The 18,611-nt window shown below is 32.3% G+C and overlaps 1 protein-coding gene across 1 annotated transcript; it reads right to left on the bottom strand.

The window, feature by feature from the left end:
• Window positions 1–9,898: 9,898 nt before the first annotated feature.
• Window positions 9,899–13,885, bottom strand: LOC136275015 (fibropellin-1-like). The gene is made up of 4 exons (XM_066083260.1): window positions 13,844–13,885; window positions 12,002–12,470; window positions 11,346–11,521; window positions 9,899–11,061 (listed from the first exon to the last, which is right to left on the bottom strand). Exons 1-4 carry the CDS (start codon window positions 13,883–13,885, stop codon window positions 10,039–10,041), a joined length of 1,710 nt encoding a protein of 569 aa, XP_065939332.1. The 3' UTR covers window positions 9,899–10,038.
• Between the last annotated feature and the right edge of the window lie 4,726 nt (window positions 13,886–18,611).

The raw sequence follows: 18,611 nt of genomic DNA, 5'->3' as shown, positions 1-18,611 counted from the left end.
TAGAGCAGATGTAGTAAATAGTTTGTTAACTATCCACCCTCCTTTAATGCTTTCTATGATGTTATAATTCGGAAACAAAATAGCTGGTTAATCGCATAAGTCTAGGATGGAGTTTTTTCAATGTAGCAAAGGTTTCGATCGATCACGAAATAATTTTACATTTGTCAACGTTGAATAAGGACATAATCCCATGAAATTTAGATGTCTTGTCATAATAAAACAATATCAAAAATTTTCATTTGCATCATATTAAATATAAAGGGAGATATGCAGCATTTTCAGTTCAATTCTTTTTTTTAATTGAAGTATTACATAAAAACATCCCGCGCTGGTTCCAAAGGTATTTTATATTTAAAACATCTTAGATGAGGGTACTTTTAGCTTTAATATCTGTTTGGGTATTAAAAGAGTTAATTGCTATGTCAATCCAGACTGTTTAATGTCACCTAGCTGGCTATAAATGTACTGTAACCAGTGTGTCTAAACATCTCAAGGATATTTAAGATGTACATAGGCCACACCGCTCACCTGGGCCATAACAGCCATCACAGATCAGAAAAGCTTTAGACCAAAGTAAAACTTGATAATAAAGATATTTCTCCATTTTTCTAAAAATAATTCTAACTTAGCTATGTTAAGACTGTCCAAAGCTTTTATATTATCAGAAAACGGTACTGTTTAAATTCCCGAAAAAAAAACTTTTTCTGGGAGTATTTCTTTAAGATTTTATTACACATCTTTAAAGCAATATATAACACTATAAATTTAATGCGTTTTGTAAGGTAATCTGTACTTCTTAATCACGTGACGTGCGTCTCCCACTACAACAAATGATGTTTAAAAATCGCATCGGCGAAAGTGATTAATGACATTAAATCAAAATATTTTTAATGAAAAAATCCTTTAATAAGTCATGTATTTTGTAGGTTTTTCTAGGGGTTCAATTAAGTATTTGGTTTATTCAAATTATTGCCAAGACAGTGCTCCCTATCCTAGAAATTAAGCACTTTTTTCTTCTTAAGTGCGATATACACACACGTGGGACAATTGGTAGGTTTCCTTCTAGAATGATTCATATTCATAATTAACTTCTCTACCAATTTCACGCAAAATATATAAAGATTGTATTTATCTTTCACGTGTGTAGAGCTGCTGTTTTTCTACATTATTTATATCTGTCCATTCATTTGTTTACAGGTACCAAGAGAGTTCAAAAGAATAAGTTAATAAAATTTACCTTATACGAAGCTTTAAAGATATCGACTATTTGATACTCAATATTGATAATATTGAATCAAGTATTAATAGTTTATAGCATAAGTACATGTATATGTTAAGGTAACAAGCTGTTTTATTACTATTCAAAATATCCACGCGTTAACTTAGACTATCGAAATAAATGCAGATCATAACGTCAAAGTTGATCATGACCTTATTTCGTATGAAGTGACTTTCTACAAATCGCTGAAAAATCTACAGAGAAGCCATATCAAAGTTAAACATTCAGCTCCTTTAATTGTTTTCAGATTCTGAGAATACGTTATTTAAAAATTAAATTCTATTGATTCCAATGTAAAAATTTCACCCACCCCTCATTGTGGTCCCACCCAGGGATCGTGATTTGAACAAATTTGAAACTACATGTACATCACCTGTGGACGATTCCATTCTCGACTTTCCTCCACCATCGACCTTTTTACTAATTGGTTTGTCAAAAGAAGATTTTAAACATAATTCTGAATATATATCTATGTAAAAACTCGACCCTTATTGTGACTTCACCAAATCCCTGGGATCATGATTTCATGAAACCTAAACCTAAAGCACATCACAAGAGGATGCTTCCACACAAGTCGCAGACATTCTGCTATTTGGTTTTGTGAGAGGAAGATTTTTGACCCTCTATCGTGGCCACACCCTACCCCCGGTCATCATAATTTGAACAAACTTGATTTATTATTACGCAAGAAAGGATTGTCTGGCCATATGGTATTTGAGTAGAAGATTTTAAACATTTTTCTATACATACAAGTATTTCTATATAAAATTTTCATAATCGATTATCGGAAATAATCGAAAGTGTATAATCGATTAAATAATCAAAAATTTTCAAATTTTTTTAAATTGAATGAAACTCTGAACAAAAACTTGCGTCTTGCGTTGTATATACAGTAATATATACTTGTTTCAGTTGTTTGAAATTATTAAATATTTTTTCAAATAAATCAAATATGTTAATGAAATTTATATATTATAACATGTATGCACATACAATCTTATTTACTGCACCTGGTTAGAATAAAAGAAAACTAGGAATTGTACCATTTATAGCGACTAGGAAGTTAGGAACAAGTTCAAACTTCAAACAATAAACATAAACAATTTAAAATATAACAAATTAATTTGAAACTCAGAGTGCAAATCCTATTTCAAAAACATTAAATCAAAACAATTTAACATTTAAACATCGTGACTAGAAAGTTTACTACTGGCCGAGTCACATGACATACCACTTCAACGTTTCACCAGTACATTTCAAGGTTTTTATTCAAGAAAATGAGCAAGTCAACAATACAAAATACTTCCACACCGTGGATTTAAAGTTTGTATTTGGATATGGAAATATTTCCTGAGTCATGTTATTGTTGGGATCTTGATTGGTGGCATTTACCTCGTACGTGAGGCTTGCACATCGTGCCGCCATTTTGTTTAAACCTATTTTCGTTTTGAGGTGGCAGGGGACAGTTTTTTTTATACAATTCATTGTAGCCAAGGGATGCATGTCTTCGGAACTTTGTAACTAGAATTTCCTCAGTTCCCATTCAGCACAAATACCTTTAATTCACTCTTTATAAGGCCAATCACCAATTTCTGAAGAAAATTACTAATCAAAACCTGTAAAATTCTCTACATACTGGTTTTTATGAGATTTTGACCCTTTCATATTTTGCTAATTTTTCATGATTTTTCAGCTTTTTAGACCTCCCCCAGCTAATTCCCTGCAGAGGGTTGACCTTCCGTACCGCGTGCATGTTGCACTATCACATGTCACAAACTTACCGGTGTATAGTTTTCAATGTCCCATCCACCTACTGTTCGTGTTATTTTACCTCCCGTTTGTAACTTTTCACTGTGTAAAGTCAGCACAACAGTCATAGCCGCAGGTTTCGCATTTTACTTCTGATTCTCATATACCTAACATAAGGGGCCTACATATTGCATATCAATTTCAACAAGAGACACCCCTCTAACTAATGATAGTCATTAAAAATCATTTCATGTATTTTAGCAACACTCATAAGCCGTCAAGTACAGCAACTCTCAATTTTACAAAAATATTGACGGGTACTTTATTCGAAACTGTCCCTTGCTACCTTAAAGGTAGCAAGGGACAGTTTCGAATAAAGCAAGGGACAGTTTCGAATAGATTTTTTATACATTGTATATTCCTATGTAAAAAGTTGACCCCCTACCATTGTTGTCCCAACCTACATGTACCCCTGGGGATTATGATTTGTACAAAATTAAATCTACACTAAATATACACTGAGGATGCCTCGAAACAACTTTCAGCTTTTTGGGCAAAAAATTTTTTGAGAAGATTTTTGAAAAATACTAACAAATATTCAAGAATTCCAAATTTATAGTACCTTCTATTTCGTTTTCTTTCATTTGGACAAATTTAAATTTGTCACCCAAAGATGTTTTGTGCTAAGTTTGATTAAAATTGGTCCAGTAATTCTAGAGGAGAAAAGTGAGAGAAAGTGAAAATGTAAAAAGTTTACAAGTACAACGACAGCGCTTTGTCATAGGTGTAAAGATCATCTTAAAATGTTTTGCTGATGATATTTTATATCACTTTTACTAGATCTGCTCAAGCATTTTATAAACTAAACAAAATTTTTAAAAAAAAAGTTAAAGGATTTTAGGTGTAAGAAGGGGATACTGAACAATTTGAATACACCAATATTAAAAATAAAAAAGAACAACATATTAAGTGTTTTAAGTGTAACGAAGGGGTTTTGAACAATTTTGAATAATTACAAGCTATGTTTTTAAAAAGACAAGTGAGCTAGCGTTTCAGCCATTGTTATAAGCACAAAGTTTGTTTGGCCTGATTGCGCAGCCATTGCTCTTTGCGTTGGTTTGCGATTTGGCGTAATATTTCCGGGTAAAAGCTATTTCTTTCCTTGGAGTTTTACGTCTGTATGATAGACTCCAGCTAAATTGACCTGTTAAAAATGATCTTCGTCGTTTCTCTAAAACCACGGGGGGGGGGGGGAGGGGGGGGTTAATAACAATCAGGCTTTTCCGCCAAAAAGGACAAGTGAAAAATTAAAGAATTTATATCAGTGTGGTATTGAATTGTATTAATTGCCTCTGGTCTTATCGACATCCTGGTTTGTTTCTTGTTGTTTTTTTAAGGGGTAGGTGGTTGGGAGCTTGCTGGAATAATCTGGTTAGGTGGTATAACTGTCAAGAAACTAATTAAAGGGGCATGATCACGATTTTGGTCAAATTTTATTTTTCTGTATTTATTATTTACAATGCTATAAAATGCATCTCTAATGATGTAATGAAATTTGAAAGTCATTGTAGAGTTATAAGCAAGATACAGGGCTCACAATTCTTTGTCATGTAAATAAGGCTCGTGCCCAGTTTTTGTTCATATAAAGGTTCATTTACCAATACAAACTCTTTTTCAACCTGATTTGTTTACACATTCTTTTCATTTTATGAATAATTAAACAGGTCATAATGTTAAACATATTCATTTTTCACTATACCATTTATCAGAACTAAGACATTGGAAGGGTGTATTCGTATTTCAGCATGTATTATCACTACTGGCTCTGAAAAGTATTGAAAGTGCCATTTTGTTGCTGATGATTTTCTGATATTTACTGATATTGTATTGTTAGTGCTGAGAATTGCTGATATTTACTGATAATTTTACTGTTGTTACTGATACATGTAATTGCTGTGGGTTCTGATATTAACTGATATTTACTGATACTTTTGCTGTGAGTTCAGATAATTACTGAGATTTACTGAGATTTACTGTTGGTACTGAGAATTGCTGATAATTACTGAGAATATTTTAAGGTCCAAATCATTGTCTTTTAATTATCAAATAACACATATTTCATATTTAACACAATTTATTAAATTATATATTCTGTTCATTTATTTGAAATATAGCTTCTTTTGAAGTTTTGAAGCACACATATCACATTTTAGACTTAATATTAGAAAGCCGGTCCAAAATTGGAAACTATAGGCAGACTCCACAAGAATTTTAATTTCTAAATGCAGTGGACAATTTTTTTCAACAATAAATTTCTATATTTCTTGACATAATTATTTATTTTCAAAATGGAGAAGATACCCAGTCAGGTTTTCAAAATGTCTTTGAGGTTTTACTTCACAGAGAGCAGAAAGATTAGCGAGGCAGTATCTGTGTATAGTATACATCAGATCAACAGGTTTGAATGTCGCAATTCAACCATGTAAATTGTCAGTCTGACACCTTGTGTATGACATTACGTAATATCCTTGTAGAGGTATTCATGATGTTGAGAATATTTAATCAGGGTGAAAAGTATCATTTTTATTGACAACCATATAAAAAACGTATTAGAATGATTTTCATATTCATCATTTTAGTTGTTGCATTTGATTGAAATAAGGTTAATTTTTAATAATAATTAAACAATTTGAATTTTACAGTAATTAAGATAAATCTCTTAAATATTCCCTGACTGTTAAAGAATATACTCATTAACTATCAGCAATTCTCAGACCAATATGTATTACATCTGAATCGGCCGAGTCGTTGCTGAGAAATCGCGTGCAGAAAAATCGGAAGAAAAAAAATAATAGGGGAAAAGAAACCAAAGAATAACAATAAGGACTTACGTTGGAAACAGAAGACCTTATGTATGTTTGAAATGTATATTTTACCTGCAGTAGAAGTGTCAGAAAAAGCAAGAAACATGGAAATTTAGATCCAACCATAATGAAACGTTGTGTGAACCATTGGTTATGAGATAATTTAAAAACTGCTTTGCCTCTCAGTGGAAATGATAACAGCATACAGTTACATTTATTTTGTTTACTTTGTCACTGTATATGTAAATCAGATAATTATCTATATGTGTGCCTGACACTTAATATAAATCTGATAAAAACCAAGGATTGTAACATGAAGGTTACATTAGTTTAAGACATTGTTTAAATATGACTTATGTACATTTTAAAACTTCAGTTTGTAACTTGAAAAGTGTTATCATGTTGTATTCCTCTTCTTCTTTTTGTGATATTGAAACAAACCCAGGTTCTTCTCTTGAAAAATCTCTTGACATATTTCATTTTAATATTCAAAGCATTGGAAACAAAATTGACTGTCTGATGTATTAAGGACATGATTTTGATATTCCATGTTTTACAGAAACGTATTGAGACTTTAATGTTTCAAATGAAAATCTGTTTATTGAGGCTTTTAATAAAATGCAAAAAAGAAATTGTAACTGATATTGTTGTAGAGTAATGATATTTGTTTCAAATTTCAAGAAGGCTAATCGTAAAGAAGATTTAAAAACCTGATGATACTGTAATCATCTGGATTAAAATACCACAGGTGAAAGGGAAACTTCCTTTATGCTGTAGTTATCGTCCACCACATTGTAATACTTAGATATCTAAAAATTGATGTTTTAAGCGTAAAATTAACCATTCATGTAAAAATACTCTCAAAATCACTAATATTATTAGTGCATATTATTCAACAATTATTATTATCACTCACATTTTTCCAGACTTTTGGAAATAAGCCTACGTTTTTCCATTGTTTAAGAAAGATAACCCTTCTATCTCTTCTGTCTTGTATGAGCAAACCTTTTGAAAGAATCATTTCTAAAAATGTATACTATTAGTTATTCAGGTTAAATCAAGGGTGAATGGGGAACCCCGGTGTTAACACACCGGGCTGTATTCAATACACACTGAGGCCGAAGATCTTTAATACAAAGATGTAGTTGACACGTTTCAAATCTGGTGTTCTATATTTGATTTAGATTTTAGTTTAGTTCTAGTTTTGTACATATTATTCGCCTTTCATATGTAGTTTTCATTTTGTTGTCCTGAAGAAAATTTGACAAAATTTTACTTTACTGTTTGTGTTGTCGGTTAATCTTATTGCTTCTTTATATCTCCTCTTATAACCCTAAATCTTTTGTTCTATATATATATATATATATATATATATATATATATATATATATATATATATATATATATATATATAATATATATATATATATATATATATTATATATATATATATATATATATATATATATATATATATATATATATATATATATATATATATATATATTTATATATATATATATATATATATATATATATATATATATATATATATATTCACGAAATGTTCTATCGCCCCACTTTTAATATCTTATTATTTAAGAAACTTTAACATATTTTTTTAGTTGTTAACACAATCGTCTGTTAATTTAATGTTCAAAAGTTCATGTAAAAAATTCTTAATCGAGTAGGTTAGTAATTATTTGGACAAACCAAATTAAATTTTTTAAAAGAGCACAATTCTCATAATGTATCACAGCCTTGCATTTCGGAACAGGGTGGGAGTAATTATATTTTTCCTGGCATAGCGCGACAATTTTTTATAATTGTTTCCAAAGAAAAATCGTCATGCGCGGATCTAGAGGGGTAGAGACTAGATGGTTAGAGGAGAAAGGGCTACGAACCCCCCCCCCCCTTCCAGCACACTATCTTATTTTCCAGAGCCCCCCCCCCCTAACCCCACCCCGCAATCGGGTAATTTTTTTTTGTTCCGCGCATGATCTTGCAAACAAACTGATTTCGACTTTTTACATTTTAGTATACATGATTATGATCCTCTTTCTCAAATTTACTAAATAATTCGAACAGATGTCAAATTTGTCTGAACAAATACCTAATTCAATACCTAATTCGTCCAAACTAATAGCTAGTTCGTCCGAACAAATATCTAATTCGTCTGAACAAATGCATTATTTCAGCCAAACAAATTAAATGCATAATTCGTCCGAACAAATATCTAATCCGTCCGCACATATTTCTAGTTAGATCAAACAAATATCTAATTTGACCGACCTAATATTCATTTTGTATGAGCAATTGGATACCGTATTTCCGGTAATTTTCGCGGTGGTCTAATTTTTGGGATTTTTGTGATCTCTTTCAAATTGCAAGTCTGCGATTGTCCTTGATAAAACGTGATAAACAAACTTAAGGTAAAAGTAACAAGAATTGTGTATTGGTGTACCTGCCAAATTCTTTTGCCACTAAATTGGATTCCCTGTCCTCTTAAATAGGAGCCGAGATGTACCATCATCTTGTTAGGGTTATACATTAATAATTTAAGATACATAAATGATACGCATTGGTGGCACTGAAAAGGCCCCCTTTAAGCAACTAATATTTCCATTAATATTCATCTAAATTTGCAGGATATCTTCATATTGACTATGAACTAAGTCAGATCAAAATAATTATTTGCCATCAGAGTAGAACATTTATTAAATTATTTGAATTCAGTGCATAGAGAATAATTCATACTTTTTTCTATATTACAACCTGTATCAGCCCGAGACACTAATATCAGCCAGAGGGTCTAATAAGGTATCTAAGTCATTTTTATTCCTAAATTCGGTGTAGCCGAAACAACACGAAACTCAGACGTTTTGTGACGTATGAATCATTGCTTAAATTGCTACCTAATTCTGAAGTGAAAAAATCAGAGGAGTTCCGAAAGAAGTGCGATACGGATTCGTATCAGCCCTACAAAATCCGTATCAGCCCCAGAGTCTGATACTGGTATTATACAGTTAGCTGTATCGCATATGCAAAAACCTGTATTTATTACTAAGTATGTAATAAATGAATATAAACTTAAGCTAATTTTCTGTCCAGGTAGTGTTGTAAGTAAACGTGTGGTGATACTGACTTTTTGATAATTTATTTAATTCAGGGACCACAAGTGATTGTTGTTTATGGCATGTATAACTTTTGTTTGGAGGGGAGGGATAGTTTTTGTGAGTTTCTTGGGTTCGTGCAGTAAATCGAAATAACTGATTTAATATGTCGGCTTTTCCTTGTGAACCTGCAAAGCGTGAGTCGGATGAATGCATGCTATTACAGTGGTTGCAAGGGGTTCTTAAGATAACTGCGCATATTCTTAGACTATTCTTAAATATGCAATAGTACATGTATCATATATCTGAATCGCTCTCCAAACACTTTAACCGATTTTTAAACATATGGAAAAGAAAGGATTTTTTAATTCTACATAATCCGTTGTATTAACACATATCTCCAGCACAATAATCGAATAGTATCTCTTCACAAAAATGTTCGCCTTATCTAGTTTGACACTAACAGTTCAGCTTCTACACACAAACCCTTATTTTAACAAAGAAAACTGTGACATGGATGGTATTTACCACTGCATTTACATGTATGTACATCGAGAACATATATGAGGATGTAAGGACATTATATCATATTAGTACCCATGACCCATTGTGTGCTGATACTAAAGTCCCGATAAATTTTCCTTTCTTTTTCTAAAAGTTTTAACCCTTCTGATTACTTTTTTGCATAAGAACCATTAGTATCCGCGATGAAACATTCATACTACATTAACTAGCTCTGGATTTCTAGGTCCGAATATCTCAAGATTAAAATGAATATTATAAATATGAATAAAAAAATGCAATACTAATCAAAATGACTGATTAATTTATTTATTAATCAAGAAATATATGTGTATTCTATTTTCGATTCTAATTATTTCCATCTATATATTATGCTAGCATGTATAAATGCAACTTTAAATATTGTCATTTATCATGTGCTCGCAGTTAAAACCAGTTATTTGCCCAGAGCATTTGCAGACGTATGCCCCATGTGTATTTAAGCAACTGCCGCCATTTTTACAAGGAGACACTAAACACTCATCAATATCAATGTCGCATATCGACCTTTGAATTTGTCGTTACACTGACAGTGATATGTATCCTCTGAGTCAACGCAAGTAGCGTTATTTTTGCATGGCATAAAAGAACACAATTTGACACGACTTTCGCAGTGTCTGCCTGTCCAGAAAGTGTCACATAAACACGAAAAGTTGCCTCCATTATTCACACAAGTCCCGTATAATCCACATGGAAGGTACCGACATTCGTTAACATCATTCTGACAAGAGTCGCCTTCCCAATATTTGGAACACGAACAACTATAACCATTAATCTTGTCAATGCATGTTCCGTTATTCTTGCAAGGACTTGAGAGACATTCTTTTATATTTTCCTCGCATTGCAACCCTTTCAAACCCTTTTCACATAGACATGCATGGTTGCCTTTAAAATTTACACACGTTCCATGTCCATTACACATATCAATAGAACAATTATTCCGTGTTTGACAATAATGTCCAACAAAACCATCAACACATTTCCACGTATAGGTTGAATTTTCATTGAGACACGTTGCACCATTTTGACATTTATTTTCAAAACAGTGGGTGTGTTCACAATCACGTCCAATATAACCAACGTCACACTGACATTTGTAGAAATTTTGTCCACTTTGACATTTACTATGGACGGAACATGTTGTATTGAAACAGTAATCATGTTCACAGTCTCTGCCAGTATATCCAGAGTGACAATTACATTTGTAAGCGGTAATTTCATTATGGCATGTTCCATGATGAGAACAATTCTTATTATAGCAATGATTGATTGTCTCAGAGTCTTTGCCAATAAAGTTAGCACGGCAATGACACAAATAGTTACGAGTACCCCTGATGCACGTTCCGTGATTGTTACACTGCTTTCCAAAACATACATCCTTGGTTTCGCAGTTTTTGCCGATATAACTATTATTACACTTACATTCATAATGGTTATCTTTGTTATGACACTGACCGTGGTTTGAGCAATGTTGATTAAAGCAGTGATCTACCGAATTTCATGTATGGCCCATGTACCCGCCTTGGCAATTGAAACCATTGAGAGTATTTGCACAGTTTTCATGAAAACACAGGTTTCTGTGACAGTAGTTTTTTTGTTCGCATTTTCTTCCTTGGTATTGTCGTAAAAATTGACAGATTTAACCAGTTTTATTGTTGGTACAATTTCCATGACCGTTGCAGTTTTGTACATTGCAAAAATTACGTGTTTCACACAAAGTTCCGATGTAATCTAAAGGACATGTGCAAGTATAGTTTGATGATCCTGATACTAATTTACAAGATGATCCATGCTGACACTTGTTATTATAGCAGCTGTCGTGCTCGAAATCTTTTCCAGAGTAACCAGTTCTACAGTGGCACGAATAAGTATTCCCACCATTCTGACAAGTTCCTCGAGAATGGCAATTCTGACCGTGACAGTAATTACGTGTTTGACAGTGATTCCCAATAAACCTAGGATCACATTTACATGTATAGCCTGAATGACCATTAACACATGTTGCACCATTTTGACATTGGTTTGAATCACAATAAGTGTGTTCACAATCGTGTCCTGTGTATCCAGCGTTGCATTGACAGAGTAGGAGCTTTCCCTGTTTTGACACCTGCCATGACGAGAACAGGTTTTACCAAAACAATAATCATGCTCACAGTCTTTACCAGTATATCCAGAATGACAATTACATTTATAGGTGTCGTTGATTACACGGCATGTTCCATGATTTGAGCAATTCTTCCTATACCAATAATTTGTAGTTTCACAATTTTGGCCAATATACCGTGCATCACAATGACAAGTATATGTATTAGTGTCACTTGTGCAGTTTCCTTTATTGTTACAGTTCTTTCCAAAACAATGATCTGTGAATTCACAGTCAGTGCCTTTGAATCCACCAATACAATTGCATCTATATCCATTGCATAGTATCTAGCATGATCCATGGTTGCTACATTCATTTCCTGCACAGTAGTTAAAAGCTTTGCATGTTGGACCCATAAAATTATTTACGCAGTTGCATGAAAAGTTGAATGCAGTGTTTATACATATGCCTGAATTATGATATGGATTGCTGGCACAAAAATCAATTTGTTCACAAAATTGTCCATTAAATCCCTTCGGACAATAACATGTATAATTTGATTCCCCGATTACACATGTTGAATTATTTTTACATTGATTGTATAAACAAAAATTGTTTACGGAACAATCCGTTCCAGAGTAGCCATCGTTGCATTGGCACACTGGTTTTCTGTGTCTCGTAATGCATTTACTGTGATTACTACACGTGACACCATTGCAGCTGGTCCCAGTTAAATGTTCACAGTTTACCCCCGACGTTCCCCGTCGAAAATTACATTGATAACTACCTATTTTGTTAACGCACTCTCCTCCATTACAAGGCTGTAACAGACACTGTACAATTGGTACGTTATTTATTGAAACTAACAAGTTTTATCCTCTGTTACTCTTTCGTATTATCTTAAATAAAGTTGATTTTACATTAACAGGTTGGACAGGTAGAAACTGTGACCAGGATGTAAACGAATGCAATTCAAGGAGCTTCTGCATCTTCATCTATTTGACACTTTAGACCATACACAGATGCCGTGCAGGTACAATGAAAACTACCAGTAGTGTTTGTACAGGTACCGTGGCTGCAGAAGCTTCTTAGTGGTACTGATGATGGCCGTGTGTCTCCCACGCTGATTGAAATCTTGTCTACATATTTATTCTTCGAAGACAATAATTAATATATGCTAATTTATTTGAACCATACGATCAAAATGAAATACGTCCGACAGATAAGCATTATCAAAATCTAAAAAAAATAGATATTCAAATGTACAATAATAAGACATGTTACCCAGTTATCGACTTTTAGATACTGAGGATTTGTTGTATTGCCAACTTTAGATCCATACACAACATCATTTCGTTTCATATCAAGTGTTGTGGTAAAGCTGGGTTGACAATGATTTTTGTCTCTAATATAAAAAAAGATAAAGAATAAATAATTAGAGCTCCTACACATTCTTTTTTACATATCCAATAATATATGTATGTAATACATGTTAAGTTTATTATATGTCCTTATGATTAAAAGCTAACAGCAAGCGCTGGCTAGAGAGAGAAGCAAATTCTAAAATCAGTGCGCGGAAGGAAGATCGAGCTTAATTCATAGATCGCGAAGAGAAAGAAAAGCCTTTTTGTGAGCATCACAGTATTTTTTTCAATTTCTGTTGTTCTCTGCCGAAAACTGGCTGACCTTCACTCGGATATTATGGTTTCTTGAGGTTTGTTAACTTCCGTAGGATTTCGTAAAAAGTCACAGTGACATGTTTCTTAAATGTAGAGATGTATCATTATACATCTGTACTGCGTGCAACGTGTAATGATTACTTGCTTTTAAAATGTAATCTGCGATCCATCGGCTAAATAGTTTTTATTTTAATTCGTTCAAGGCATAAATAACTTGATAAAAATTCAAGCTTTGAAATGTTAAAATTTATCCATGTAGTAGTTGCAAATCCAAAAAATAGGAACGATAATTACAAGCAAATTATCGTTTACTGATTCTACTTATCAAATTACTGAGTAAAAGACTGTTTAAAGGTGGGGCAAGTCAATTGGATGTAAATGACAATGGTGCCAAATATCTGCAGTCCTGTTGCGCTCGCCCCAATGGTCACAACGTACAACATATTACAATATATAAATATATTACTTGAGGCATACAGTAAGGACCGGTTTTCACAGTTTGGTACAGTGTGTACCAGAAACACCCTGCCAACAGGTGCCACCATGGAGTCGTCCATCGCTCCTCACTTCATCAACGTGGATAAAGAAGGTAATCTTCCCTAATGCAACCTTGAAAATTTTTTATTGGTGTACAATTATAAAGTTAATGCAATAAAACGCTGAAAACTTTTTAGTAAAATTTGTATTAACCGGTTAAACTTTTCGGGAGAGTATATTTCGTTATAACTGCTAAACAATTATTGTTATCCTTTATGGATATTAGACCATATTTAAAACACGGAAATCCGAATTATTAATTGCAGTGTTTGCATGACATTAATTTCTCTGAGACAGGTTCTAAAACTCTGAGACAACGTCTGGCGAACTTTTATCCCCATTTGTAGACAATTTAATGATTTTGAAAATAAATTCTCGATACTTTTAAAAGTAGTTTTTTTGGATGGGGGTTACTAGTATATATAAGAAAAGAGTTTAAAGAGACAGTACGGCGCATCTTATCGAAAAACCGACTTGAAAAAATTTTCTGATCGGGTTCGGTATTTTTGTACTACTCATGAATGCATAAACGTTCAGAAAATTACAAAGTTCTCCATGCAATACATCTAATTATTTTATTAAAATTAATAATTACGTATAACCTATCACATAAGTAAATCGCAACGTGTTCGGGGTTAAGCCTTCTATACTATTGCGCATGCGTATTTACTGTAAACGAAACACATGCAGGGCTCGCGAAGAATCTCCTGGACAGGTTTGTTGATAAAGATATGTCTTATCTACTTCTCATAGGTAATAACTGTTAAAAGTTTCGAAAATAACTACAATTATTATTTTGTTAGCATGTATTTTTCGTGTTTATCATAGGAGTTGCTACAACCTAAATCTATTTTTATAAATGAGGCCCCTTGAGGGGTTATTTGACATATTTATGTCTATTCATTTTAAAATGAACCTAAATTGGTAAACCATTTATAAATTATCGAGTAAGTAAGGATATGTTTCATTTAGATAATCGCTTTAACCTCGTTTTCCATGATGACCGTAGTGGGACGAAGATCTTATAGTTTTCAGCACGTGTCAATTACTGTCAATCAAAGTCCACGTGGTACAAATAAACGATATAAGATTATTCCGGTTTGCACGACCCTTGAAGGTCCGGAAGCTCATAATCACGTTAATTAAGTATGTGAAAGGGATTTTCGTGTATTTCAACTATTACAATAAACGTTATTTCTTATTTCCTAACTATACAATAGGTAAATCTGAAGTTATTCACACATGTGTTTTCAGCTGTACTGTCTCTTTAAAGTTTCTGTATTTTGAAACTGTTTGCAATAGTTAACATTCTTTTACGATGTTTTACAATTTCATCTGAGGACTTCAAAGAGATATTAAAATGCAATAGGGTAAATAATTAATCATGTACTCCAAACAATGTTATGATTAGAATAATTCAAGCTATGTTACATATCCTAATGCCTCTATGAAATTACCAAAATTTATTTCTAACCTCAGTTACAATTGTCGAGAAGATAATAAGACACAAAAATTTCAACCCAATCATAATTAAACGTATACGTAGTGTGCAGTATTTTCTATTCAATATATAGAAGACTTCATATGTTACATGTATCTGGGGAAATGATAACATAACGATAAACAATTATATTTGATCTGTTTGCTCGGCCAGTGTGATCTTCATGTCAGCTTACTAGTTGATAAAATTGTTAAAACACTGGAAAAATTGAGAACAGGTTAATCAATTCATTCTAGTTTAATGGCTGTTTATGTTCATAAAAAAGTTTAAAAGACTAGTATTTATATGATGTTTTACTGCGTGAAAAATAGCATCAAATTGAAGAAAAATGGCGTTCGTTTCTCTGCTGACTGTAAATCTCCGGATTGGTATCGATATTAATCTAAATATTTTGTAGTAAAGCATACAATCCAGATTGGGTCTAAATTGTAAATACATTGTATATTGACTAGACGTTTAACAAGGAACTTTATAGTATGTGCATTAAAATTCATTGTCATTTTAAAGTAAAAAAAACACTCTCTACTCTCTACGACGTTTTTCAATGCAAGAGTCGACGTATATTGTGTGATCTTGTATAATATTGATTCTTGATAAACATGATAATCACATCGTACAATGGCACTTCAGACATGTTCATAAGTAACGCTAAGTATGAGTCTTCACTTTATATATAGTATCTAGAGGAAAATGCAGCACTTTTAAGGCTTACAGGCTTACTGTGAAAATAACAACGGATTTAAACGTTAAAAAAACGATGGATCTGTTATTACAAAATCTATATGCAAAGTTATTTTATTAAATGAAACAGCATGATAAATGCCACTTTGCATGACATTTAGTGTGGTACAACTAAGTAAACCTTAAAAGTGCTACGAACATTACAAAATTGGCTCTTAATCTATGATTCCTATAATTACTGTACATGGTGTCAAGCATAATGCGAACCAGCAAAGAAAGCTTGACCGAAACATTGCAAATAATTAAAAAATCCAAAAAGTTGGGGCCATTTTTCTTTCATTCAAATCGGGTGTTTATTGGAAAATTTATTGGTTAACTCTCAATATTTTGAACTCACCTAAAAATTAATAACAAGCCGAATCATCCTTCATAAATCCTGGTATTAGCAATTTGATTGGTCGTGGGTGAGGTAACTACAGCTGATATTTTCGCATGCATTGACTTGATCAGAGTTATGCCCTAACTAATGCGCATCACAAATGCACCAATTTGATTCAAAGATGTTTTACAAGCTCTATGTTTTCCACAAGGTCAACTGTAACAAAAACCTGGAATATTGCAAAATGAACCAACCCAACAAAATATAAAAAGACAACTAAAATTCGACTAAAACGTGAAACAATTTCCGTGCAAATTGCCAGGGTTATCCAAAACGCAAATTTTTTGTTCTTTACACTTCTAGCCCGTTCACATTCGCTTGCAGTTGCACTCGTAGCCATTAAAATATAAAATACATGTTCCATTATTTTTGCATGGATTTCTATACAAAAATACAAATATGTAATAACGCAAAACACAAAAATTATACTCTTTGCATTGATCACGTATGAAACCGTCGTCACACAAACAAGTAAAATTATGAGGATTATTTTGACAAATGCCATGCTCTCCACATGGTAAATTAGAACATAAATCAATTGATGAACAGTTGGCACTAACCCAATTAATATCAAACATGCACATAAATCTGCTTTCTGTATTTCTGCATTTTCCGTGGACCCCACATTGACTATGAAACCAATGATCAACTTCTTTACAGTGAATACCATATAAATCAATTGTGGAATTTCATGAATATCCATTTAAAGTTTTTATGCACATAATTTTGAGGAAATGCACAAGTGATACATTCTCAAAAAAGATTGCGTATTCTTCCTACATGGTCCTTTTCTTTTTGACAATAAAAAATAACAAATATCTATATGTGAAATAAGGGATTTTTTATAATCTTCTAAATTCTTTCATCTGTAAATCTGACTTAATACGATGTGTAATATACCAACAACTGTGCTTAAAGTCTACATATAACTTCATATTAAAACTGGGTAACATGGTTATTTAAAGTATTAATGTATTCACGCAAAATATACAAAATAGTGTCAAATGGGAATTACTCGTCTGTGATTTGTTCAATCTTCCTGATTTGTAACAATCATCCGGTAAAAATAAAGTTATTTTCCATTAAAAGGATAAGTCAGACCAAGAAAGTATTTTAACATACAAAACTAAAAATGATACGTCGATAATATACGTACGTTCACTTTTAAACATGACTCGTCCTTGATCCTTGAGAACATGATTCCTAATTGGATTACGAATGGGTTCCTATGTCATATTTATATTATATATAGAGAGAGGGAGAGAAAAAGAGAGAGAGAGATAAGCCAATTGACATTTCAAATATTTTACAATTAAAAAAACTGCATAAGTTGTTTGGTCACCCTAATTCATGTAAGATACCTTCTAGTTACAGGATTTGGCAGGTTAAATGAGAAAAAAAATGGGTACTTGTAATCAGCAGGATTATAATAAAAAGCACGAAAAGCACTCTTTATGATAGTAAACAAGTCTCGAAAAGCAATGATGAAGAATACTACTTATGATTTCAATGCTTGCATGACCAGTATGTGACCTCAATTATGACTGTGTAACGTTAAATATTTACATATACACTGTATTTCCCTTATTACATAGATTGACCAAAAAATATTAATAGTTCATATAAGCTTGGTACAACTTAAAACTTAAAGTGCACCTTCTATCGCTATAACCGTGTTTTACTGTATTTTCTATAAATGCGTTTAAAGTAGCTCATCCTTCTAATTAAAATCGTTTAACGGTTTTGCATAAGATGATTGTGCATAAGATGATAAATCATTATTATTTACTATAGTTTCATAACATAATAACACGATACCATGGTATCTACGCACTAGCATAAACGAGTATTGTTTAAATGATAAAGTATTTTTAATAATGCTTTGTAATTATATGCACTGGTGATTGATTTTCAGTTGTAAAGATTTTTATTAAAATTCGCTACTTAATCATTGTTTTGTAATTTTTTGCATTTTTGAATTTATAAATAGATAATTTTCACCCTCTTATTTTAATATATTTTCAAATACAATGATAATAAAAAGAGATGAATACCGTTGGAAATTGTCTACGTTATTCTATCATCATATTTTTAATGCAAAACATTTAATAAAACAAAAAAATAT

This window comes from Magallana gigas, chromosome 4 (assembly GCF_963853765.1).
Source record: "Magallana gigas chromosome 4, xbMagGiga1.1, whole genome shotgun sequence".
In the NCBI taxonomy this organism is placed as follows: Eukaryota; Metazoa; Mollusca; class Bivalvia; order Ostreida; family Ostreidae; genus Magallana; species Magallana gigas.
This window is presented reverse-complemented; position numbering and strand designations above follow the sequence as displayed.

What these genes read in the sequence shown, in the direction of transcription:
- LOC136275015 (XM_066083260.1), bottom strand. Translation starts at nt 13,885, where the DNA reads ATGGACGACTCCATGGTGGCACCTGTTGGCAGGGTGTTTCTG. An exon ending in CTGTTGGCAGGGTGTTTCTG is followed by an intron (nt 12,471 to 13,843) that starts GTACACACTGTA and finishes TGTCTGTTACAG; the next exon opens with CCTTGTAATGGAGGAGAGTG. An exon ending in ATGTAGCAACCATGGATCAT is followed by an intron (nt 11,522 to 12,001) that starts GCTAGATACTAT and finishes ATGTGATCCTAG; the next exon opens with GTTTATTGGGAATCACTGTC.